At 42.6% G+C, this 27573-nt stretch overlaps 1 protein-coding gene across 7 annotated transcripts in view; it reads left to right on the top strand.

Moving 5' to 3' along the window:
* Nucleotides 1–27573, top strand: part of rhbdl1 (rhomboid, veinlet-like 1 (Drosophila)) — a 68297-nt gene that overhangs the window by 15038 nt on the left and 25686 nt on the right. For 2 of the 7 annotated variants that reach the window (XM_085284225.1, XM_085284221.1), the window contains 4 exons: nt 7774–7932; nt 16564–16788; nt 17746–17894; nt 18015–18127. In XM_085284225.1, coding sequence (XP_085140351.1) covers nt 7867–7932; nt 16564–16788; nt 17746–17894; nt 18015–18127 — 553 coding nt within the window. In that variant the 5' untranslated portion in view covers nt 7774–7866. The other 5 variants (XM_085284220.1, XM_085284219.1, XM_085284224.1 and 2 more) reach the window with 5 other exon arrangements.

Genomic DNA, 27573 nt, shown 5'->3' with positions numbered 1-27573 from the left:
TGTGTGTGTGTGTGTGTGAGAGAGAGAGAGAGAGGAGAGGGATGAGAGAGAGAGGGAGAGCAGGAGAGAGAGGTAGCAGTCAGTGCAATGGGATAGAGGAGAGCAAGAAGGAGGAGGAGAGTGAATGAGAGCTGCTGGATCTGCCTTGCCTTGCGTGCCTGCCTGTCGTCTGCTGAAGCTGGGTTTACCACCGCGCCACGCTGTACTGACACGGAGCAGAGTCACAGTCCATTTGCACCACCCGACGAGCACTCAGCACCCCCGTTTATCACCCCGGCGACGCCACTAGCAAGAAAACCCAGGGACCATTAACAGGAAAAGGGGGGGGGGAAACACGGCAGTAACGAAACGGCCTGACGCTACTATTTAGGCACCAGCGGCTACCTAACCGTATCTCCCCCCTCCACCTTCTCCCATCTTTTCCAACCAGACCACCACTCCTCTCTCTCGCTCCTCCCTATGCCCTTGTCCTCGGCGGCTCCTCTCACCTCCCTGGCCAGTATATGGATAGAAGCTCCCTGTTTCAGCTCATACAAGAGCAGGTAAGCAAGGAAGCAGCGGCAGAGGTTTCTATGGTTACAGGATCCCGGCCACCTCGCCGTCTACCCAGGGACTGAGACATGGAGGCTGTGCTGAGAACTGATGTTGGGATTGATAGCAGGGACTGTGCGTGCACGGGCACAAATGAAAGCATCTCGGAGCGATGTTGGCCACAAGAATGTGAGGTCAGATCTTGAGCCACAGCAGGAGGCAGACCATCGTGTCACGGTCTATAGAAGGAATTCTGAAGGAGATGTGTGTGCTGATGGATGGATACTGACTATACTGAATGCATGGATGCTTGGATAGACAGATCGCTGTGTTCTCTAAATGAAGGATGGTTTTTAGTCTTTTGGTCAACTGTAAATGCTGCAGCAATCCTTCTGCATGTCTATGGTTGTGTTTGTTTTTCCTGCAGTTTAGGTTGAGTTGCTGCACTTGCCACACACCCGATATTAACACCCAAGGGTTTTGAGTTTGCAGGATTATTTAACATTTTATTTCTGAGACAGTGAGACAGTTTCCCTGAAGCCCTGGTTTTATATAAATATATATGTCATTTTTTCCCCTTTAAGGCCAAATAACAGTGTCTGTTTTTAAACTTTTCCATCTTTCTTTTTTTTTTGTCCCCAGCCATGTTGGAGGTTCTTGCCAAGTTGAAACACAGGGTTTGTGACTATATTTAGGCTAGTGAAAAATGTGCCTCTTGACATCTGTCTTCAAGCCAAGCTGCCATATTTACTCTTCAGTCATATTTATCTTTGGTCTGCCATCTCCAAATTTACCAAAACCAAAATGGTTTAAACCAAAAAAATCGTGTGCACGCTTGGGTTGGGCTGCTTGAAGGCAGACGTTCAACTGGATTTTGATGTCTGTTTTTTAACTAGCATGTCTTCTGTTTTTAATGAGAACCCGGCCCACTGGGGGCGTTCACTGATTGTCAGGGTGTATGGACAGTCATTATGTCCAAGAAGGAAGAAATTGATTGTGTGCTGCAGAGTCTAGGCGGGTCACGAGTGGCTCATCTGCAACATATTGACTCAAGGGACTGCAAACATGTTCACATTAAAGTGCTTACACAGTAAACTGCCTCGCAGACACACACATCTAGACTTTGTACTTAGGATGCGTGTGCGTTTGTGATTGCGTTTTTTATGAATGCGTGTGGTTTTTAAAGTAATTGGAAAAAGCCCGTGTGGGTTATTTGAAAAGATGCAGTGTGGTGGCACCGGTGAGTCATGCGCTGTATACGCGATTTAAGATTAAATACATTAGTGATTTAGCCACAGTTCATATTCCTTCACAGATACTTTGCAGTGTGAGGCTGACTAATCTCTGTCAATATCCATTTTCAGTGTAACAGGTCTTTAGCCGGGGGACAAAGCCAATATTTCCACACTGTAAATTACTAGTTGTTTTATTGATTTGGGGGTTTTTTGTTTTTTGTTTTTGCTTGGACCAGTATTTGCATACAGTCAGTTTGCAAGGCCACAGCTGAGCAGTTCTGTTAAGCTCAAGTCTAGACCAAAATCATTCACACTGGCTGACGACAGGCTTTCTCCACCTTTGGGACTCCATGCGGCGGCCTTTGATTTGGAAAAGGTCTCTCTAATTAAACTAAAATGAGGTGAAATCTGCCAACAGCATTTGGACGGAGAGCAGGAAAGCTTGGTTTTTTTTGTTTTTTTACAAAGCCTTCTGCCTGCCTAAACATCGAGCACTTTCCTCCCTCATCTTTATCCAGGAAAATGTTTTGCTGAACATGCCTCATGTTGATGCAGCTCTGCCCTCCAGATTTCTCTTGTCACATTCACTGGAGGCTTTCCACAACAACAGCAATATCCTGCCAGCTTCTAAGCAAATCTACAAGTGCACCTGGAGATCAAGTGCTTCTCTCAAGGGTATTTTAACTGTAGTCGGATGTAAAGGGAGATGATCATGCAGTCACTGTCGCCTCTTAGTTTTTCCGCTGTCTAGCATGCCGAATCTGCCGTCTTTTACTTTTAAAGAAAAATAGCATTCAAATTATATCCAAATCTATTTCCCTTCGTTTTAGAGTGATGCATTTATCAGACAATCAAGTCAACGGGCAAATAAAAGGTATATGTTGGAGGGATAGGTCCAAACCAGGAATGTTGTAATTATGCATCATTCATTTCACTGCTGCTGGAAAACTGAGGCAAACTTGGCCTGATAGATCCTCAGATCGAGCATCTTTTAGTTGTTGTAGAGTTTAAGCATTTGGGAGTTTCAGTGAAGTCTTCCGAAACCACTATAGGTGGAGACTTGACGTCTTATGCATATGTGAGGACTGCAGGTCTGAAGAGAGGGGTTGTTGCGGGTCTGTCAGACTGAACCACGTGAAAATGCTGCAGGGGGAGAAGAAGGCGAGCGAAACCGTAGAAACATGAGTTTATTAGTCTTTGTCTGCAGGAGGTTGTAGTGCTGAGCGTGGGCTATTTTTGGCCTATGCAGCCTCACACATAAACGCATGCTTACGGTGGCCTTTCTATTCTAGTGTCCCTGATAAGGTAACTTGATGGTTGGCAGCATTCAGCCGCGAAAGCATTCAGGTCTAATCGTATTTAGATCTCACCCATAAGGCCTTGGGGTTCTGAATGCTTTTCTGACACATTTCTGTCCACCACTCTTTTTTTCTTCTTCTTTGTATTCAGCTGTATTTGAAATTGAAATTCCCTGTGTTTGCATTGTCTTAACATGAGAAAGTGGAGTCCGATGACCGTTTGGGCGCGATTTAGATCTTAGGCCTGTGACGTCGCAGCACTAGAGCGGTAAAGTTTAACAACACGCTGATATTAATAGCACAGCAGAACAAGCATTGTGATAATTACGGAGTCGGTGGCCCAGTTGTTGGTGAACACCAGTGCATCCCGAGGGCAGCAGAGACAATTCAGAGGGTTTTGTTGTTTTTTTAATCTGATGTCATGCAAATACGCTTTGCCCTGTAAATGCCACAGCAGCGTTCAAGCTTGGTGCTCTTGTTCACAGACACCAAAGTGGACTGTCTTTTTTTTGGCTCCGTGCCACAGGGTTAGCATTGTGTCACTGAGTGTGTACCAGGGAGCCACGCCAGCAGTGCTGCTACGTTCCTGTTAGTTAGGCGTTACTGAAACCACTATCCTTCCAATGACTAAATGCTATTTATCAAGCAACCATTCATTTAGTACTTGTAGCTACTGTGCATAGCCTGTATGTAAAAGATGGACACGTCCATAAAGACACTGGTTACTTAAGTCACATTATGAAACTACAAATATGACTAGTGTGGGGCTAATTAGACTTAGAAACGAATTTGTTCAAATCTGCTCGATAGAGACTTGTAAATCCACTCTTGAAAGTGTTTTTCTTTATCCTGCTTTTTGACAATAATTTATAAAATGAAGATCATGCAGTATTTTGTAAAACTTGAGACAACAAACTCATCAGGAAAGTGTCTTCTTAGGTCGCAGACCAGGGGAGCAAGGGGTTGTTTTCTCTTAAAGTTTATACTACTGAACACATTTTGAAAACTAAAAGCGGTATTCATCAGGAAATAGAATCCTTGTTGTGCTTTTCATTGTCAGATCCACAGTCCAAAATTAAGAGCTTTTGTGTACTTTAATCAATCAGTCATCAGTATTGTTGTTGAATAATTTTCTTTAGATCAAAGAGCCCAAAAAGCAGTAAAGATTAAAGTGGATGGATACAAGCTGTAGACAGTTTAATCATCTCTGCTTTCTGCCCTTGATAATGTCACTGCAGTGTTAGCTACAGCTCCATTAGTGCTACAGAGCAACTGTCAGTGTCAGTTCCGCATGTAAGATTATACACCAGTTTTACACAGCATTTAAACCGGCTGCCCTATTGTATTCGTCCCTCTTGTAACCCCTAAACAGCTCTGGATGCAGACCCTCTGGAGGGTGTCCTTCAGTGTCTGACACTGGGACGTTAATAGAAGATCCTCTGGGTTGTGAAGATGAGCATCCATGAATCAGGCTCTGAACGTGACAAAGTAACGTCCACGTGAATGCCAGGTCTCGAGGTTTTCACAACAAAATGATCAATGTTAATTCATGTCATCTGTCAGTGGTTTTAATGTTATGGCCGAACCATGTTTCAGCACTGCCGTCTGTATCCGTGTCACAGCTGGGGGTTTGTGGTTTGTCCCTGTTCTCGAGGGTTTGCCCTCGAGTTCCTGTGGAACAGACAGATAAATCAGTCTTTGGCTGGGGTCAGTCAGTCGCTGTGCTGAAGGTAATGGAGGTCCCAGGGGTTAACACTGAGATCATTTCCCTGCAGTCAGCACTCTTCTCCTCTCTACCCTCCGCATGTATACATTTTCATCCTGTGTCTTGTCCACCTCCTCACACTTGCTCTTGAGGCAGCTCGATTCGGTTGATCCGTCTGCCTCGACACCATCATAATTTCCCGCTCCGCCTCCCTTTACATCTACACCCAGAGTTCATCGTAGCACCGCCTCATTCTTATCTCGTTGGTCTCTTTCTTATCCATCTTCATTTTTATTTTCACTTCCTGCCGTCTTTTCCCTTTTTTACAGCCTTTTTCTCTCTCGCCCCCTCCCTGTTGTGTCTTTCCTTTGCCTCTCGAATGCCAATATGTTTGTAGGGGTAAATGCAAGAAAGGGATGACACGCAGGCAAACCACGTAACCATGGCAACGCATGCAGCTTGTCAAAGTGTCGCCCTCACCAGTGTCGCCCTCACCAGTGTTGGATCGCTTCAATAACTGCTTCCCTCTCAGTGCTTTTCCCTCCTTCTTCCAAACCCTTTCTTCCCTCTGTTTCTCTGCCCCGCTCCCTTGTTCATGCACGTCAACAGCCTGTCCAAGGGAGGGGGGAAAAAGAAAAAAATCAGGCCCTCCCTCTTGCCAACACTCATTTATCTCACTGTGCCTCATCTTGGTAATTGATAACCCTAATTGGCTACAAGAACCAGTCCTCCACCTTCGTGTATCCTCTGCAGACAGTCTCCCCTATGTGACGTTCTTCCTGAATAAGGTCATACCATGGAGGGAGAAGTACCTGTGCAGTATGACAGCTCAGTGTCAACACTTGTGGTTTGTGTAAATGTGCACAGCCATATACAGCGTGCCTGTGCACTTCTGCTGTATGTGTAGGGTAGTGATGTGCTGACATATGGAGGCTGACAGTAATCAGACGTCCCCAGTGTGGCTCTCTGTTCCCCCTGTCAGCCCGGGCTGAGCCGGGAGCACATTAGAATCTGATCTATCTCTCCTCTGTGGCAAAAGGATGCAGAGCACTGGAGTGTGTCACAGCCTTCTTATAGGAAAGAGAAGTAGAGGACTCACTGCCAGACCGCTGGGTTAGCCAGACGTGCACAGACGGCAGTGAGGCATTTTTACTTTCAGTCCCGTCTCCTTTCTGGCGCTCTCCCCCCTCTTGTTTCATACCTTCTCGTCCTTCAACTTTAATCTCGCCATTTTCCATTTTCTTTCATTTCATCAACCCGCCAACCACCCACCTACCTCTTCCATTTTTCACCTCTTGCCTCCTTGCTGTCACCCCCTCCCCCCTCTATATCTCGGTACACTACACATCAACACTGAAGAGAACTGTGCTGCTGCGCTCGGTTCTTCTGTTTTAACAAACATCCGTGGAACGCAGAGTTAAGGAGATTACCTAAAAATAAACAGGGGGGCTGTGTTGTTCCTATTTTGGTTCATTTGTGTCCACAAATTTGGTAATATGTTCATTCCAGTCTGCCATGGGAGTGCTGGCTATCACATTCACAGTCAATATGTGATGTGTAAACAGTCATCAGTCAAACATAAATGTAAATTTAGTAAGTTTATGTGAGTACAAACACTTTGTTGAGGGTATAAGATTTATTTTTTCCTGGTGATGAGTTATTTAGTGGTTGTAGAGTATTAACAATATCCCTTCACTACATCACGTAGCAGTAGAAAACACTCATCCTAATTAAATCATTAAAACTTACTATGAACTTCCTGCTTTCACTAACGCTCTCCCAGATGACTAAAAAGTGTCCAGGGAGTGAAAATCTGAAATGCACACTCTCACACCAATGCATTCCCTGATTCATGTTCTTTGCTCCTTCGTTGAGCAGTAAAGCCTTTAGCTTTGAACTTCCTGCAGTAGAGACCGACACAGTGTCGGTGCAGATCACGTCCAGACTAAGGCAGCTTTTAGATCAGATCCTTCTCATGGACTTGTGATACGACCAACAATGATCCAGCATGACTGACTACATCCTGACGCAACATCTGAAAAGCTCACCTCACCCCCCCTCCCTTCCTGGGGCGACAAAAGGCCGTCGGTATGCTCTCCAGAACCTAATGAGGCACTGTTAGCATTCAGGAAACAGTCAAAAGAGAAGCAGCAAGGACTCTTCCCATGCGGTCTCTTTGTGCTGCTTCGGTTTGTCCTCGGGCACAGTCTCACAAACACAGATGCACTAAGGAGAGCGGGCATGAGAAATTAACGCTCCATCACTAAAAAGAGAAGAAAATGAAGTAGTGCTGTAAGTTATGCTGGAGAAAAAAAAGGGGCGGGGGGGGGGGAGACCCCACATTACATAAACCAAGCATAGACACACACCCTATACTTTACAAGCCATTTTTAACCTGGTGCTATTTCAAACAAAAACACTCAGATGATTTTATGAGATTCTCCTGCTTAAATCAATTTCAAGGAGCAGCTCGGGCATACAGACATCAGCAGTAATAACCCACGGGGCTGTGGGTCTTTGTGAGTGGCGATTATAAAAAAAACACACTGACTGTGAGTCGCAAATGTGGCCAAAAACAGACTCGTGTGGAGGCACCCACACAGGAATAAAGACTGAAAAGTTGGTCAGGATTTTTTTTGGTTTTGATTTGTTTTTCGTGTTTTTAGGAAACCTAGAACGACAAACTCGCCCTTCTCTTGTTGCTGCTTTCAACAGCCTAACATGTTGGGTTTCAATGGATTTGCTCCTTTTATGAGGTTTAAAGTGTCTTTTAAAGACATCATATAAGCATCAGCTTAATGAAATCTGGTGTCAAGCCCCGAATAGACTCTGTTGTGTCTGTAAATACTGGTACACCCCAGCTGTCTATTACTTGATGTGTTCTCCCAGAGGGCAGACTGACACCTGCTTATTAAAAAATAAAGATGCATAATAGTGCATTGTAGCGGCTGCCTTGCGGTTTTTACTCCAAGGGCTTTGTTTTTGTCTTTTTATTTATTTTCAGCTGGACCCAGAGAACACCGGTTTCATTGCAGTGGAGAACTTTACCAGTTTGGTGGAGCACCATGAGCTGCAGCTGGACCCATCCAAGCTGGACATGCTGTTAGCCCTCGTCCAGAGCAATGAAGACGGGCAGGTGTGCTACCAGGAGCTCATCGAGTTGGTGAGTGGAAACCGCGAGCGCACGTGCACGGGCGCAAATAGCGATGCGAGTTGGGAGTTGCTTTGTATCCCGCTGCGCACAACAACACGCACACAAACATCCCACCTTTTTTTTCCTCTTTTTGTTGGATTTCAGAAAGGTTACAGAATTGATTCAGACAGAGCCGGCGAGCTCTGCAGTGGCGAAAATTGACTCGACCATTTAGGTCGTTGTCCTCCAAAAGAAGGATCAATCTTTCCAGTTAATGTGTCGGTAAATCCAGACACTTAACCTCACAAGCCGGCAACAGCAAGTGCGGGAAACACCCACACCGAGCTGGCAGAGCACCGTGTCGAAGCAATAGATTCTGTTTATTATAACACATATATACTGAAACACACTAATACTGTAAGGAGTAACATATTAAACGCAATATGGCTGAATAGTGTTGTTTTTCCAATATTCCAGATACATCTCATGGTTTAATTTGAACCGTTTTCTAATGTTTGACTCCCTGATGAGTGATTATGTGCCAGAAAGTGTTCTATAAGCTGATGTGAGGACAGTCTGTGTGCAGTCATCTCTTAACCACAGCCACAGATGACTTAATGTGAAGCATGCATTCCTTTTAATTCATTCCCTGCTCTTCTTTTTGCAGTTACAAATTCATGTAGAGCTTTATATCTGAAAGCCTGAGTCTCTCCAAGCCCACAGATGAGCACCTGCTTTTGGCTCCTGGTGCTGTAGGGTGTAAGCATAGTGATTAATTCAAGGCAGTGCAATTCCTGGGATGTTTTCTCTTCCTTAAGCTCATTTTCCCCCGCTCCTGCTTTCTTTTTCTGTTTATCTCTTTTTCTGTGTGTGTGTGCCTCTATGCATGCTTCTGTGTTTGCATGTTGTGCTCCCTATGATTTGTAGCAAAGGCCACATGAGGCCATTCAATTTGGAGCTGGTCCCATTTCTGAGGTCTGTGCCACTACAGACTGTAGAGGTGCTGCTCCCACAGAACAGCCTCTCTTTCGCAACCATTGTTGAAGTGTGGGTTGTTTTTTTTCCGTATCCTTCTCATCTTGTTGCATCTCATCTGAATCCTCCCCTTCTGAGTCCATGCAATATTGCCTCCCCTTCATTATGAACCTGTCTCCTTGAGCACTCGGATCTCATTTCCTTCTCTTTTTCTTGTGAACATATGTTCTGCAAAGGAAAGAGGTTAAAAAAAAAAAAAAACACACACAGCCTCGCCTCCAACATCATCAGGGAGACACTTTTAAAATTGCCCATCAGCCAAATGCAAATTGCATTCGATTAGTAGCCGGCATTGGTAGTAGTCGGCAGCAATCTAAGGTAATTTGAGAGCGCCCATGTCTCACACAGATATCGACCCCCAGGTCTGTTTTTTAATGATTCGTCTGATTCGCACATGTGAACGCGAACAATACCCACGCTGTTGTGCACATGCGTGCAATTTGCATATATGCAAACATTTTCAAGAAGTTTATTATTAATTGATGCAGCCTCCCACTTCCTTGCTGTCTGTCTCACCGCCTCCCCTCTCCCTGATGTGCACAGACACACACAGACACACTGCAGGCAGACTCTCATTCATACACATGAGCCCTGTGTGTGCAGCTTTGCTGAGTAATTTAGAGGATATTTGAATGTTGATGCGAATCTGGCCTCTCATCGTGCAGCACGTGACGCGTGAGCTCTGCAGACAGAGTGCAGAGCGTAATATGACATTTTCATCCGGATCATGGGCGAATACCTTGGGCCTTCTTTCCCCTCCTCGCTCTGCGTGGCTCTCACCTCATTGGCTTCTTCGCTCTCTGAAGATTGGATTTAGTCCAGTTCTCCCTTAGCTTATTTATTTATTTTGCTTGCTTCTTTTCACATAACTGTATCTGAAGCAGATTTGTAAGTGATACTCCACAGTGTATAACAGATGACAGTCGTGTTGTCATTTGGAAGGTTCAGTGCTGCTACAGTGTTATAGCTGCTGCCTGAAGTCTGGTGTCTGTATTGATTTTGTGGTCTGGCCTCTGTGGAAAATGTAACACCCCTGCACATTATTAAAATGGACATAGCAAGATGCATTGTGTGTCTGTGTGTGTGTGTGTGTGTGTGTGTGTGTATTCTCAATCTGTGCCTTTTCAGCTCACAAGCTGGTGAGATTTCTCTCTGTTGTGTCTCTTAGCGGCTGTGTTCAACATTTTTCTTTTTTTTCCTGATTTGTTGTTCTACATTCGCTCCGTGAGTTTTGCAGCCGTGAATTCACACTGCCTCGCTCGACCTCAGTGGGTGTAAATGTGTTTTGAATCACACCGTTAGGCAACAGCTTCTCTGGTGTCTGCGCGAGACCGTGCGCGCTCGCACTAGTACAAGACAAGCCTCGCGCGTCGTTCACGTTCGAGTCATCTTTCATGCAGGGCGATCCGAGCCAGAGAACTCCATCAGTTCAGCCAGAGGGGTGAATAAGTAACGCTCTGCTAAAGCCTCTCTTGGGGAACTGTGCATACACTCACGCACGCCTGCACACACACACTCGTACATACACGAAAGACTAGTGGTCTGTGTCTGACTGCTAATCAGTGCAGACTTCTGCACAAGGAAACCAATAGATATTTTCAAGCAGCTCCACAGTAAAACGCAGACATTTGATCAATTCAGAAGGCTAAAAGACACCTGAGGTTTCAAAGGTCATACATTAGGGGTTTGGAGGGGATGAAAGTGTGAAAGATGAGCATGGGTTTAAGAACTCGGGGAAAAAGGATTTCACCGGGAAGTCTGATGTATTCCTATCCTATGTTTAATTTCACCTATTGAGCCCTCTGATGCTATCATGTTCCAGCTATGTAGCTGAAGAAGTGTGTCACCGCTCTCCTTCGGGTGGTAATTTGGCTAATGTTCGAAAGAGATACAAAATGGCAGCCATGGTTAATTACATGGGTGAAGTGTGTGCTTCAGAGATTATAGCAGGGGTTTCTCTGTGTTCAGGTTGAAGGATTTTTAGGACTTCGCCTTTTCCTGTTTTCATTTTTATCCTTTTGCCCAGATGTTGCGCTAATATTCTCCGGTCCCTCAGGAGGTGATGTTGGGGAAACACTTTTGAATTTGAATAAATATTAAATGTCTTAAACTGAGCGTTTGAGAGTCAAAAGTCTAGTTAAAGTTTCATTCTGGAAGTAGGCGATTACAGCATTTTTAAAGTTTCCAAGGTCTCCCAAGTCACAGTGCTCACGGGGCATCTCTCTCCTGGGACACAGATGCTACCTATCAGCATCCCACTGCACGCTGAACTCCAGTTGAAGCTTTGTGTTGGAGATGGGTTCCCAACTAAAAGTAATGCACTTTGCCTAAGTGTCCTGGAGTAAAGGCTTTTTTTCTTTTTGGAGTTTTAGCGCTGCAACTATTAAGCCATGAAGGAGGGTTGTGGCCGCAAACTGCTGAGAGGGAAAGGGGGAAAAAAGAAAAAAGGTGGACTCTGATTTTTTTAAAAGGATTTGAGTAAGAAAGAACCTGAGTATCTGGGTCAGGGTAGAATCAGCGAGGCTGAGATCCGCAGTGATTTAGAGGCTGCTGCGAGAGAGCACGACAGAGTGAGAGAGAGTAAAGGAGAAGGGTGCTTTTGGCCCTTTGGATGACTCGCAAATTAGATGGTAAATGCAAACAGTGACGCTGTTAGCCTGGTGATGGTGAATCTGTAGCACTGTTAACTGGCACAGCCTTCGATTCTTTCGGCATCGATAACTGATTTATCGCAGGAGGAAGGAAAGTGGGCATAATCAGAATCATTTATGGATTGTTTTGCAGCTGCAATGCAGACATCTGGATGGCCATTAAGATGCTTTTTCCCCCCCAAATTGTTATTGCTAATTAGTATTGAGCTGCATGGTATTGACCATGTGGTGTGGCTAATTAATCCATCAAGAACGATTGACTCGAGCTGAGAGCAGCACGTACAACCTGCAGCCACCATGAGGCACACACTGCTGTCAGTCTGCTCCAATCAGCCATCCCTAAAGGAGAATACTGCCTTTATATGTGTTTGTGCTCTTTGCCTCTCCATCACTTATTTCCTAGCAGACTGTGCCCCATCAGGGAACTGATGCACACCTCAGAGATTTTCCCTTACAGCACTATACTGATGTCATGTGAATTAATTTTTTCCTCCCTGTGCACTTTGCTTTTTCACTCCTCAAGTTTTGACTTTTGACGTTTATGTGTGTGTGTGTTATTGTCTGGTTGCCGTCTCTCTCCTGTCGTCACATCAAAAGACTGCTAATGCTCACTTTAGTGTTGGCAGTCCTGCATGTCAGAGAAGGTGAGGCAGAGTGACAGCCGTGCTTAACCGTGCCTTCAGGGAACAACTTTTCACTCAGGCAATATGAATGGGAGAGAATACAGTAGCAATGCAGAAAGAGGCGGTAGGTGCTTTCACTGAGCCAGATTAAATAAGCTGTGATCTTATTTGGAAAAGAAGCCAGTCCCATTTTCTTTGTTTAAACTGTACATTCAGTTATATTAAGACATCTCACCTTTCGCTGTCCACTGGTGGCCTCAGAAAAATCTGTTAATCAAACTCATGCAGACAGGCATCTGATCTCCCCGTCTTATGTTTCCCATCTCTGCCTTCTAATGTCCCCATGCTCCTTTTGCTCCGCTTCCACTTCCTGCCTCAAGTATTGTATAATTGCATTTTCCAGGCCTGATTTCCATACTAAATATGCAACCCTCCGTCTGTGGGAGAGCCAGCAGCCCAGCTCGACATCGTTCTGGTTATCGCTTTGCAACAGGCCCTTACACCCTCGCTGTACAACCACCAGTATCATAATTACCCACAGTTAGGATAGTTACCACATCCTGCTCTGTTAGCTTCCAAAAGGGATTAGCACTTTTTTTACCCCCCGATTTTTGCCTGAGCAATTTCTTGAAGAGGAGGGAAGAAACAGTCGCCGCTATTTGCATTTCTTCATTATTTGTTCATCTACATTTACAGATTTTGTCTTCTAGCATGTTTAGCTCATTAGCTTTTATAGATATTGACCCACAATTTCTTCCACTGTGGCTCCTGCTGTGTCTATGTATAATGAGTGTACAAGCAGCAGGGCCTGGCTAATGAATTACTGATGTTGTACCTTTAATGGTGGGTTGTACTTCCTGCAGGTCCCCTGAAGAGGTTCTGTTACACTTCACATGAAGCTGCCATGTTTGTCTAAAGTTACTGTTACGTGAAACCTGTACGTACAGTAAGGTTTTCTGTTGTAGCTGCTGCCTTCTTACTCTCTCTAGAGTCTCGTTTCGTCATACATTATGAGGCGAGTCTGCCAGCTCGCCTCATATGTTTTAGCTACACCAGAGATTTCCACCATCATCATAGCTGTGACTTATGCGTGCTCATTTTCTATTAGGAAATACAGATATTGAATCTAAAGTGCCCCTGCTGTGGATAGCCGGTCAGGCAGTATTTTCAGTGGTAACTCTGGTGGAAAAGAACTCTGTGTTGTTATCCTAGCAGTTCTCTGGCTCGGCTGTCAAAATCGTGGCATTAGGATATTTTTCATCCTAAGCCTCTATTAAATAACTTATCAAGAGCTGGTGCTGTCAGCCTGCAAGCTTCTGCACAGGCCCTGCTCACTAAGCAAACCTGGAGCCCATGATTAAAATGAAGACATACAAACACACATGTACAAATGCCCTCTTTCTTTCCATGCAATAGTTCCTTTCAACTAAGATTTGCTTTTCAAGAGCGGACACACTTCAACAACATATTATTACAATGCCTGAGGAGTAATTGATCTAGCCAGCAGTCAGGCTTACATTTGTCTAAATTAAAAAAAAAAGACCCTACTCATTGAATAACTTTCTTATCTCTTTTTTAAAAATCTGTTGTGTGCTAAAAACCAATCACATGTTTTTAAACATGTAACATAGCTTTTGTAGGAGGAAAAATAAAAATTCACATGCTCTCACAAATTCATTAAGCACTAAATACCTCTCAACTTCTGCTTTAGTTAGAATAACATCTAAAGCTCGTCATGAACATATACTGTGTAGTTTCTGAAAGAAGCGTTGTAGTTAAATTAAGTGCTGGCAGATAGATTTGCCATCATTAAACTGTTGTTTTACAGTGTACCTAATGTAATCTGCAACATTCTGCATTGTAAAAATATTACTGCCTTGTGCTGTATGGAATAAAAGCTTCACAACAGAATATTGCTGGTTGCCATTACACTGACATTATACTCAGTCATGCCGGCCTTATGAACAAAACTGTAACAATGTTCTTGGGCGCACGAACAATAAAGGTTGAAACACAAAATAAAAACGATAAGCAAGATATTTGTATTCAATCAGTAAATGTATACAGTAATTCACTATCAAAGGAACAGTAAGTAAGCATCTGAATAAAATATCCTCCTCATTTCTTCTTCCTCACAAGCTTCATCTCCCTAACTGAAGTCAGTGCTCTAAAACAGAAAAACATGCCTAAACATGCTCATATTTAGGCATGATATTGTCGCAATCGCTTATTGTCAGCAGATTTCCAGACAACTGATAAGAAGTGGGCTAAACAATAAGAGCAGCTGGTGATGGGCTAACATTATGCCAGCTAATGTTATGCTAGTGTCCTAAAAATCGCACCTTCCCTCTGATAAACGGTTTGATTGCATTCTCACATTGTGTTAGAGCTTTGGGGGTTTTGTTTGCCAATTTCCAAGTCCAACAGTGTTAGATCCACTTCAAAGAACATTTTAGTAGCATCAACTAACAGCAGCTAACATGGGTTAACAGCAGCTAACATGGGCTAACGGCAGCTAATATGGGCTAACAGAAGCTAACAGAAGCTAACATGGGCTAACAGCAGTGCTCACTAATAGAAAAGTTCATAATATCATCAGCAACTCACCTCAGTATTGCTGTCATTGGACAGAATTGACAATATTCACAAATAATAATGCATTCCTTTAAAAATATCCAGTCTTTTTAAACTGCAGTGTATTTGTTTTACCAAATCCCTTCTGTACCAGCGTTTGTCTATCATTCCCGACATACAGACTGGCTGTCAAAGTGACAAACTAATAAACTCAATATTTATAACTTGACTTTGTCCTGCGTAAGCCATTCCACTTAGTCTAAGTTTGCAAAAACATTAACTAAACATATAGAAATCATCCATAAATGAAGAATAATGTAATAACAGGTAAGAAGTTAAGAAAACTACAGTGTCCCTAGTCTTGCCTTTGTGAAAGCAGAAGTTTATGACTGTTAGTTTGTTCTGATCCAGGGTGATTAGTCACACTGATGAGCTTCTCTCAGATTATGTGAGAACAAACCCTCCTTTGTTTTTGTTTGATCCACTTAGTGTGAGGAAAGTTATGGATTTAATTGCTGAAATGAGACCAGCAGGCGAGATGAGATCTGTTTATTCTGGCAAAGTGTTTTCCAGCTGTTGACAGTAATGCTTCTAAGGTTCTCTTGTTTGCAAAAAAACCCCTCAAAAAAAAAAAACCATGATATCATCATATAGCTAAAAATAAATAAATAAATCAAAAGCAGCAAATGAATAAAGGATGCAAGGTGCTGATTCCTTAAAGTCTTTAATCCTTTCTGAATACAATAATTAGGCGGAATTTTGGATAATAAGCTTTTGTGTTCTCTTGTTGAAAGGCTGATACCGCTCTCATGCCAGCCTTGCAGCTCATTTAGCTTACTTAGCATAATGACTGAAAAAAATAGCCTAGCTACATCCAAAAATAACAAACTCCCAACATGTTATGAATCATCTTGTTGGAACCGTACTAAAACTTAGCTTTAAAAAAGACAACTTGGCTTTTCTGCTGTCCTGTGTTTAAACTTTACCAATACTACTTGGTGGAGAAAAGACACTGGCGGCCTGACAACCACATGTTTATGTCAAGATTTCAGGAAGTTGCATGAGATGTGGAGTGTTGTATAGTAAGCTCTAAAGGTGCTGGTACACAAACTTGCTCTCTTTGGACAAAACCAGGCTTAGTCTTTCCTCCATTTTCCTGTGATATCGTTTATATTTAACCATAGACTGTATATGAAAGATGGATGTAGCCTGAAAAGTGAAGCATGTTCTCTTATTCTGTCGAACTGCCAGCAGTTGCTTGAATTTTACACTTGCACAAAGAAATCGGTCTATAGAAGTATAATGAAAACCTGCTGAATTGGATCTGTCCTCTATGTAAATACTATATGAGTTTAAAGTCTTATTCAATACAACATAATGCTTATTGAAAGTTACAGCACAATTTTGAGTCACAATGTGGGATAAAGCAGAGTTTGCTATGAGCATGCAGTCCACTCTGGTTTCAAGACAGCTGGAGGACAGCAATGGGCACATTCAGTTCAACAGCACTTTACTAATCAGCTGTGGCTATGTCCATCATTTATGTACAGTCTTTGTATTTCGCATACAGGCGAGAGAATGTTATTGAGCTTCTTATCTGGTGTTTTCCCCCTGAAATCAAACAAAACCTTCACGTGATCATTAAAACTTCACAATAAACAGTAAACAGATGTTTTTATATGCCATTAGCCTAAATTAACATTCAAACATTTACCAACAAGATGTTGCACACACTGAGTTTATGCATCTTTTTGTTTTCTTTTTATTCTTTTCCTCAGATGAGCAGCAAACGCTCCAGCAGTTTCCGACGAGCCATCGCCAATGGCCGCCGCACACTGCAACGGGAGATCCTTCTGGACGAGACGGGGTTGGGTCTTTATAAACGTTTCGTCCGTTATGTGGCCTACGAGATCCTGCCCTGCGAAACTGACCGGCGCTGGTATTTCCACCAAAACCGCCTGTGTCCCCCGCCCGTCTTCATCGCCATCGTCACCATCGTCCAGGTTAGTGGGAAACATTATCAGCTGGTTTCAGAGTGTTATAAAGTGATGGAGGTTATTCTCCTGATTCATCCACAGTGATCTGGGCATTCCTAGAGCTTTTGGCCCCCAGCATTTTATTTAAGATCCACAAAGTCAGCATCCAATCCCCTAAATATGACTTCACACTGTTCTGTTAGCTCAGTTGTTCGCCTTAGACGGCCTGAAAAGATTTTCTGCCTTTGATCACACACTTTTACTGTGAGCTTGATATGAGCTGGTAACCCATTTGGGAGTCGGAGGCTTAGTGGGTGCATTTAATGTCATTCCTCCAAGCAGAGTCCTTGAGCCAGCCTGCGTGTAGGATTTTTTTCTTTTTTTCTTTCAAACACTGGTCTTGGAACTTGGAAACCAGGTCAGTAAGCACCCTGGCCACCACCACAGTGGCTTTAATTGACCTATTATGTTAATTTTGAAAAAAGAAAAGCACCAGCACAAACGCCCTCCGAGACTACAGCTGAATGGTTGCAGATTAAGCGGCGGAAATAACCTACAGCTTCTTAACAAAACTTCATCATTTTCCCTGAAATCATCTTAATTCTTTGGGAAAGAAAGCTAAGTGCTCTTATAATGCCTCCAAATGGCACTGAATGGTCTGTAATGACAATGAGAATGTGATAATAACAGTTTGCATTCATTTTAATTCACAGAAACAATGAGTCATTATTTTATGAAAAGAAATTAATGGAATTGAACCAGATGTGCCATTTTTTTTCTTCTGTGGGCAGTAATTGTCTGCAAGACTCTAATGAGCATCAGCTGAAGAATACAAAGAAGAAGAGAACCTCATGCGCCGTTCATAAAGCACAATGGGTTTTGTTTTGCGGGGCACTTTTCACCTTCTGTACAAGCACTCTGCAGAGAGTGCATGTACTCAGCACAGATTGACAGTTTGGTGTCATCTTTGTGTCTTTGTTGCAGATTATTGTCTTCATGTGCTACGGCATCATGCTAAACAAGTGGGTCCTGCAGACCTATCAGCCTGACTTCATGAAGAGCCCCCTGGTCTACCACCCCGGCCACCGTGCACAAGTGTGGCGTTTCTTCAGCTACATGTTCATGCACGTCGGGTAAGCTCTTGACTCCTGCAGTACTGGTTTAGAGAAAATTCAGGTTAGCTGCTGCTGATGGCACACGAAGGCCAATGCTGGCAGTTTTAATCTTACTTTCATTGTGTGCTCTGTCCTCAGTTTGGAGCAGCTGGGCTTCAACGCTTTATTACAGCTGATGATCGGCGTTCCCTTAGAGATGGTCCATGGCATCCTACGAATAAGTCTGCTTTACATGGCAGGAGTGCTGGCCGGTGAGTTTTTCATTAAGTGTTTTATTGTAAGTAAAGCAAGGAGCATTATTCAGGTTTCTTACATGGTGTCATACACAAATTGCTTGAGAAACCATATTGGATGAACTATTCACTATCGAAGGTCTACGTTCTTGCCTTTCACTCAGTTCTCATGATTTATATCATTTATTCTTAATGTTTAGGAGGTTTATCACTTGCTCACATCCCGATGATTAAACATCCCTTGATTATTGTAATTCATTATTCCTCTGCCTCAGCAAATCTTCCCTGGATCACTTCAGAATGTGGTTCGAAGGTCACCGGGTCCTCTAAAACGTGCCATGTGACACAGATTCTGTCTTTCTTTCACTGGCTTCATATAAAGTTCACGGTACAATCACTTGCAGAGCCCTTCGTGGTCAATGTGCCTCCATTTATCAGTGAGCTACTACAATCACGCAAAACATCTGAATCTTTGAGCTGATCAACGCTTGTTGTCTGCACCTAAATCCAAGTTAAACTCACTTCCACTGCACCTTAGATCTGTGGATTTAAGACCCACCTGTGCAGGTTTGCCTTTATTTTGTTTTATCCCTTTATAACATTTCAGTTGTTGTATCTTATTCTATATTGTAAAGCATTTTGTGACTTTTGTTCTTGAAAATCACCACGTAAAAATAAACTTTGATTATATTTTTGTTACGTACATTTTTGACATCCACAGAAAAACATTTTTGCTTAACAATTGCAAGCATTAAAAATAAAACAAAACAAAAAAAATAACAAGACTACTGCTAAATGTGGTGACATAATGGCTTTTTTAAAATTAATGATGAAATGGCACATCTAATTTTTCATGTTTAATGTTTATCTCCAAATGGTCATAAATGCCTTCTTATGTTTAGAGACACATCAAATTGTGTGTTTAGGCTGGTTTATACACTCCGTGTGTGTGAGTATGTGTGAGTGTGTGTGGTTTAGGATTTCTAAGCAAATGGCGAGACGAGTGGAGATGATTTGGAGAGCGATACGGACCGTGCTTCCCTTAAAACAATAACATAAACAGAAGAAGGCTGTTTCTTCTCCGCTCTGCTCTTTATTCATGTGTTTCTGCCGGTCTGCAGCACATCGTACTGACCTACTTTGTTTATTCTTTTATTACTGTTTGTACAGTCGACGCCTCAGAAAAGCTTTGGGTTTTTTGGTTTTTTGTGTGGTTTCGTTGGTGGTTTATCATTTATCAAGTTAAATATGTTATATTTCTCTTCATGTTTGCTGTATAAAATACCCACAACTATCCGCTCCCATCTACTCCCAGCGAGTCAGACTGAATTTTTTTAGCTTCTTGTCCTCGAGCTAACATGTGCGGCTGCCCGATTTGATACTTCTGATAAATTTGACCCGGCCTGGCCCTTCTGGGGAAGAAAAAAAAGTGCAGAATGTAAATACAAAATATGCCAAAGTGAACGCAGCAGAGTGACTCACATCGCCCAGAGGTCGAGCTGCAGCGCTCAAGTCTTTGTTGACGGGGAACCTCATTAACTTTCATCGAGCCGGTTCGGAGATTGGAAATTTTAAATCCACACTGATTGTGAAAAGTGGATTCACTTTCTGAGTAAAGCATTTGCATTAACAGCATTGCATTTGCGAGACCTCATATCAACACTGCTGCATTAAATTCCTGTTTCACTCAGCTTCACTTCAACAGTTTTTATCATTGGGTTTCATAAGACTTGCTAACAATTATTTAATTACTGTTGAGAGGAGAAGTCTAATTCATACTGAGTTAATCATCTATTATTTTCAGTAACCTGTTTTTTTTTTCTTAGGCTCCTCTTTCTGCGTGACTACAAATTAAAACGCTCCATTTCTTGCCTTTCCTGGCAGCTCTCTGCACACAGTAAGATGGAGTTAAAGCTTCTCAAAAAAATCCCGGTACTCTGCAGAAAAAAGTCCAAAAAAGACAACCCCATTCCTCCATGCGCTTGCATGCACGCACACTCTTAACACTCATGAATTATTGTAGCTTTGATTTATTTTAGCAATGATGACAGAGAGAGAGAGCAAGCAAGCGTGGGACTTAGAGGAGGAAATATGGGTAATGCAGGGTCTCTCTCTGGAGAATTAGCCTAAGTGCAGTTTGAAATGCTGTTTGGAGATTTAAGCTGCAGCCTGAATCCAAAGGGAGGATAAAGCAGCAGGCGAGGTGACATCCGTACCTCCAGAGCACGGAGTCAGAAATGCTTTGAATTTGTGTATAACATATTGAAATCAGAGATGTGCCTCTGTTGAATTAACTCTAAAGGTCAACAGTTTACGATCAGGAATCTATAAATATGTTTGTATCTTTATATCTGCAGAAGGAGTGGCTCCTTTTCCACCATGAAGAAGAGTTCGCTATGTCCAAAACAGACTAGCCTAACATTGCTCTATACCACTGATTCACCTACCTGTTTGTAAGGACGGGAGAAGGTGAGGTCATCTGTAGATGCCAGTAAATCTTACACACATTTATCTTAAATTTTATTGCATTTACCCAAAGACATGTAATCATGATCATCATCAGTGCTGCTCAGGTGACAGAGCGAGATGTCACACTATGTCAGCTACCCAGCCAGTTTTGTGTGTGAGGGTGTGTCTGTGGGTGAACTGTCAAATCATTTTGACTGTTTCTATAAGGAGAGGATTTGCCATTAATCATTTAGCTAATGGGTTAATTTGGGATCAGCGTTTTGGACTAAAGAGTAAAAGCAAAGTTAGAAATTGGGAACTGCACAACCCCAATTCCGTAAAAGTTGGGTCCATCCACAAATAGCTGCTACTTAGTTCTAAGTAACAGAGGTAACACAGCAATAAAGCAGAACTTTGCTCAGTAAAACTAGAGCACAAACGTCTTGGATCTGGTTTGTACCACTCAGCAGGTCATATCATAAGGAGGTGAGGAGCCACACACATGTTCATGTTCATTTCACAGATATGCAAAATATGCATGGGCCTTGATGTGTGCAAACTTTAGTTTAAATGCTGTCTCCCTCCCACAGTTCTTTATTACCTGAACTTGTTAGAAGTTACCCTGTGCTAGATTGCACTGTGAAACTCTTGATTTTTTCTTTCTTCCTTTGCATATTTCTTGCCCATGGCTATCTCATGTTTATATTCATGCAGTCGTATTCTAGCTTATGAGTTCAATCATGTTGCTTGTTGTTTTTTGTAAGGCAGCAGAAATTTGAGTTTATAGTTACACTGAATGGATGCATTTATGGAGCAAAGTGCTGCAGGTATTGTGCCTTTATGTTCGCCTTAATACACTACATGAATTTCTGCACTGCAGGGCTCGCTCTCATAGCCAAAAAGAAATGTCTGCTTCCTGTTGGGATTTTTTCTTGGATGCCTTTAAATGTTGGGAAAAAATACCGATGCTTCTTCTCTCCAGTTATCTTAAAAATGAGGTCACAAAGATTTTGGTTTGGGCTGCTGATGCGTATATGCAGACAGTATATAAATCTTTGATGTGGGCCCGTTCGCGACTATGTTGTGTTGGTACTAAATTACAGTAAAAAATTAGGCACTGTCGTTAGATATGTGCCTACAAAAGTATCGATTCTCTAATGGTGTTTCCACAGTGCTGTTCAGACCCCGGTACCTGTCCTTGCTCATTTTGCATCCTCTCAGTAATTCTTTATGGTTCTGCTGCACAAAGACTGGATGAAGAGCTCCACTTGGGTTTCATGTGGAGAAATTTGAATAATGTCAGTCAGAATTTCAGACTATGTTGGCGAGATGAATGTAGAATCTCATGCCGTGTTCCAACTTTTCAGTCTGTCTCCACATTAAAGAGAAGCAGCAGGGAGTCCTTTTTTTTCCATCTACTTTCTTTTTTTTCTCCACTCTCTCTTTTGCTTCTCCTTCCCTCGGGCTGATAGCTCACTTGTGGTGATCAGGACATCAACAGGTGCCAGAACACCATGTTTTTCCTCGTAGCGCGGTGTGAGCCTCAGGGTGTCTGCCGCCTGTAACACCTACCGTTCGAGACGGTCCAAATCTTCCAGCAGCCTCTCATACGAGCGAGACGGCTGCTGGAGGTATGTCCCGCTCAACCTACATATCAGTGTGATGATGAGGTTGTAGTGTTGACATTCTGTGCTGTTTTTTTTTACCTCCTTGCCTTTTGCTACAGTTTATTCTGCAAATAGCTGGGGTACAAGATTTACTTTGGAAAGTAAAGCGAATTTGTTGTAATAGCAATACAGACTCGAAACTTCACATTATGTCGTAAAGAAAAGGTTATGAGAGGAACAAGATTAAACCACTTATTCAGAGAAAGCCAAGGCGTTAGTGCACATCCTGTAAAATGCATTCTCTTTTCTGTTTGCTGTTGCAAGAAATACATTTTGCTTGTTTTTTAAGAAAGATGTTTCACTCAGCTTTGTTCCAGTTTTATTTTCGTGTGCGCTGAAGTATTGAGCAGAAAAAAATACCACGTATAATTGGTTTGCTATGTTTATTCTCAGATGGGCTTTGATAACGAATGCTGTATAAACACAATAAAACTGAAAGAAAATTGATCTGGAAATCAAACAAAGGCAATACAACGATACTTAAAGTGACTTGCAGAAGGTGCAATTTTATGCACAAAGACTTCAGTGATATGCTGCTCTGTGCACACATGAATAACACACACGGGCAGCTGAGGCTCAGGTGTTGTGGATTAATATCAGGGTTGGCAGTTCGATCTGGTCCCCCCATTGCCAGAGACCCCTTTGTAAAGATACTGATCCCAAAGCAGGAGGTGAGCACCTTGTATGGCATCCCCACTGGTGTGCTGAAATACGCCTATGGGTACTGCCAAGTTGGAACAGCACTGCATAGGAGCAGACCATTTACCTTATTGCATAATGGACCCCAAGAAATCTGGGATCAAGCATTTTCTGAAGTTCTACAGAAGCCTTGTTGTATGATAAGTGAGTCTGACACATCTGAGCTAGCATCACGAGGACCTGCTGTAATCCTACTACCAAAGTAATTGTTAGAATCAACATATTGATAGTTAGCATTATACCATCTGATTGGAGGCAGCAGTCCAGTGAGGCTACATCCATGAGACGGCAAGTAATTTTTGGTTTTATTGAATGTAATATAATTCAAAAAGCTTCAGATAGGAGGTTGCTGCTAAGTTGCTTCCACTGGGGGAGAAGATGATACATATATAATCTGCTTAGAGTAGAATTTGCCCGGTCTGACAGCCGACTCCTGACTCACCGAATATTTATAACACAATTTATAAACAAATGAATTAAACGGTAAAGGTGACAGGCCGCACGCCATTATTTACTACGACAAAATCAGAAGACGCACACATCCATCATACACAAAACTGATGCAATTTGTCTTTCCAAACGAGGTCTGACAAACGGGTGCTCGACTCTCCCTCCTCATTATTATCTCATGCAGAGCACCGACTGGACTTTGGAGGTTTGTTCCTGAGCTACCAGACAGAGCTGCTGTTTTGGTCACACTTTACTTTGCAAATCCCAAGAAGACGTCTTCACACTACTTTAGACACTAAACACTACTTTTTTATTATATTTTGGCCAACTAAAAGTCCCACACCTAAACCTATTCAATTAGATGGTAAAGACAATGAGAGATCGTTATTTTCACAGTACATTTCTGTTGAACGTTTAGAGATATTGGTCATCTTTTGACGTAAAGGTACTAGTAAGTAATTTCTTTAGGTTATGTAATAGGAAAAAAAATGTTGCACTCATATATATACAGCGATGTCTTCTCATAAACTTAGAATTAACCCGTTAAAAATACATAGGAGTGGGCGCCACGTTGCCCCGTGAGTACACTGGTCAAGATGGACATTGCAATTCCATAATTGCCTCTTGAGATTGACCATGTGGTCTTTCTTTATAAGCTACTTTTCATTTAAAGATCATTCAAACTGAATATGACCATTTAACATTTGTACATCTATATTTTTGTCATGTCTTTCTGATTATGTTTTTGTCCTTCCCCACCACTGCTCTCTTTCCTGCACATGCTTATTCCCAATTATGTAACAGGTAGTTATTGTCAGCAGATTAGACATTACCCCCACCCCCCAATGTTAGCTCCACTTTAAAGACCATTTGATTAACGTCGCCTAACAGCAGCTAAGAGAGTCTAACAGCAGCACTTACAGAAAGGGTCAGCATAACTGTATCGCTGCCATTGACCATAAGTGAGCTTCACTGACTCAAAAGCTCCTTTATCAAAGTTACAGCCACCCTAGTTGGCATTATGCACTTGAATTCGGAGGGATATGATTTTAGAAAGTTTAAGTAAATATTTGAATGTAAAATGCTTGAGTGTTTGCAAAATAGTAGCTCCATATTTATCAGCAGTATATGAGAGAGAACAGGAACCTTTGAATTTGCTGGCCAGACCATGAGAAAAAGGTCCATGCTCACCCCACTTATTGAGAGACGTGTGGCCTGATGGGAAATGGTAATGGAAATGTGATAAATGGCTGCATGTTAGTATAACCTCATTGTTGCAAGCTAGTTAATGTTGTCATTACTTAAAAAGCATCTCACCAGGTTACATGTAATGTTTAATCCTTCAGCAGTTGATTAATGTAGCTCTGAAATTGGGCAGGACTGCAGGAGTGTCAGATTTCTTCCGCAGCCATGAGACGCGCTCTATTGTCGGCCCTAATTTAGTCTAATGATTGTTTCTGCGTTCGCTCAAGGTAATAAAAGCCCGTTCCGTCTCCAAATGACTGAAGGTCTTCTGACTTTTTTTTTCCACCTGTTATAGTACTGTGTTCACATTCACAATCTGATTGATGCTTTATGAAAGCATGCTGCACATATTAAGGCAGGGTAAATTGATTATATCTGCTGCCAGTGAATACAGGGCCTTGGTGCATGGCCAAGAGTGGCTTTGTCTATCATCTACTTTGCTGATGTTTGATGTTTAGCTCAGGCACACAAGCTAAGAGTTATGGATGCCTCCCAAGGCCTAATATTGTATTTCGGGGTTAAAATTAAATAAGGATATTTAATTTTGTCATTGAAAATATTCTTACAGTCAAAACTAGAGCTTTATTACTTCAACATTTCCAGTGTATTTGTTTCAGCTCGTTCTTCATCTCTGATAAATATGCGGTACTACGCCACAAGCAATTTGACTGTATTTTACTTTACTATTTAAAAATAATATGATTGGAGAGTGTAAGTGTAATTTAAGCTTATTTGCTAGCGTTTCCTGAGTGTTTAGTTTATCTTTTTTCAGATGGCTTTTAGTTAAACTGCAAATGAAACTCACTGTTTGTATATTCCAGCGCAGATGTCCAAGAAGCAATGACATGAAATGTTATTTTAAACAGATTATGGATCCTACTTCCTTTGGGGTTTGACATGCAGGGTTACACATCGAATGCAGCACTCAAATGTATGTAAAAGATGGATTCACTCAGTCGATGGACTTCAGTACAGACAAACCGACTGTGGGATTCAGGGTTAAAATAGTAAATAGCTGCCACGCCGACGTCACACTGCATCAGCAGCATCTGCAGCCGAGCACGTTTAATGAGCAGGGGGAGCAGATAAAAAGACAAGATGGGCCGGGACAGGAGAGAGGAAGCATTACAGAGCAAAGGGCCGAATTAATCACCCTTATTGCCGGAGGGATGTGACTCGTTGTCTGACTCTGGCTCTGGCTCTGACTCACTGGTGTAGAGATATTTAACAGCATCACTGATTTGCCTCTCTGAGAAGTTGTGTTACTGTGACAATGCATTGTTGCAGTGTGTGTAGTTTGCAAGGTGAGATTTCTGTCTTTATAGTCAACCTTGGCAGAGCTGCAGTGTGTGTGTGTGTGTACAGTGGTGCAAATGAAGAGCCTGGTCCTACGTTTCTGATATACTCCCCCCGCTGCTGCTGAGACTGAGGAAGCAGGGTGACCTTGGAGCTGTGCAGAGACCGCCAGTGTGATTATGGTAATTCCCAGTCCCTGAATTCCACCCCATAGTGAACTCTTCCTAGGTGACACCAAGCTCACTTCCTCCAGCCCCACTGATAAAAACGTGAAGGGTGGTGAATATTTTTACTGTAACGCAGCCTCAATTAGTTTAGCCCATTTGTATGGAGCGAGCTGCCTGTGTTCATAGCTGTCCGTGTGCATCTCCTGTGTGAAAGCAGCATTTGTCAGGCACTGTGATGGAGGCACAGAGGACGCCGTTTCTCCGCTCGCTCTGTATTCCCTTTACTTCAGTGGTTAGTTTCAAGGTTTTTCCGATGAAGCAGCACATCACGCTCCCTGTAGCCATCACTGTGGTGTAATATCCTTGAGCACTGGAAGTCATTTTATGCTTTTTTTTTCTCTTTTCTGTTTTTTTTTTTTGCTCTGGGATGTTGGAAGAATTTAAGTAATTTCCCACCAAGGTCAGCTATTGTGATCTTTATTTGAAAAGTAGATTTGATTTATAATTGAGCAAGCAGCGAGTTTTTTTTCCAGCTATTCTTATAGTCAGAGCATTTGTTTGTTCACTCTGTTCATTTCTGAACATTGTGCATCTGTTTCTTCCATTTCAGGCATTCTCATATGCCCACACACTCTCCCAGATCAGATTTAATTGTACTTTACCCTGACTATTGGTGCACTGCTGTGCTGAGCTGTTTCCTCTCAGCAGCTCTGAGGACGTTTCGAGTGGATGCTATTGATTTTTCTCGATGCCCCCTGGTCTCATATATTATCGTGTATATTTTTTTCCCCATGTGTAAATTTTGGACAGGGTAGAGAAATGCAAATTCTCTGAGGAAACCGTGGTGCGAGTGCTTTCACACTGACCCTGTTATCTCACGGTGAGGCTGATGAATCGTTTCTGTTCCTGCAGGCCTGAGCGTGGCGTCAGCAGCGCTGGATTCTGACTTTTGTACATTTTGACAGGAGCCATCCCGATTTATGTTCTGTTTTAACTTTGGATCTGTGTTTCTGTTACTGAAGTTGTTCCTCTAAAGATCTGCTTTGACTAGCGTGCAGGAGCGCAGGTGTGTAGTGTTTTGTCACTTTGAGGAAACTGACAGCGTGGCTGCTCCGCCGCAGCTTGACACTGCAGATAAGTAAAAAAAAAAAAAAAAAAAACTTTGCAGACTCCGTCTCTACGTGCACATCATCTTAGGGTTTTCATCCTTTCACGCCCACGTTTCACCAGGGCACGCAAAGATGGATGAAGATGTTAGATTGGATGAGGACTGATTGCAAGCCACGCTGCTCGACTTCAAGGAGCGTATCGGCGGCATAGGTGATATTTCCCTTATCTCTTTTTTGTGTGGATGACACAGAAGTGTCCATCTCCTTCCCCGGGTGGAAAATATCTTTAATGGAGCTCCACCAGCCTGACAGCACTATTATAGTTGAAATGAGGCTCAGAAATGGTCGCAACTATGGCAGATGTCATTTGAAGCTATGAGCTT

Source organism: Mchenga conophoros, linkage group LG8, assembly GCF_057382185.1.
Source record: "Mchenga conophoros isolate Kocher_MC1m ecotype Shallow Benthic linkage group LG8, M_conophoros_male_GT1.1, whole genome shotgun sequence".
Taxonomy (NCBI): Eukaryota; Metazoa; Chordata; class Actinopteri; order Cichliformes; family Cichlidae; genus Mchenga; species Mchenga conophoros.
This window is presented reverse-complemented; position numbering and strand designations above follow the sequence as displayed.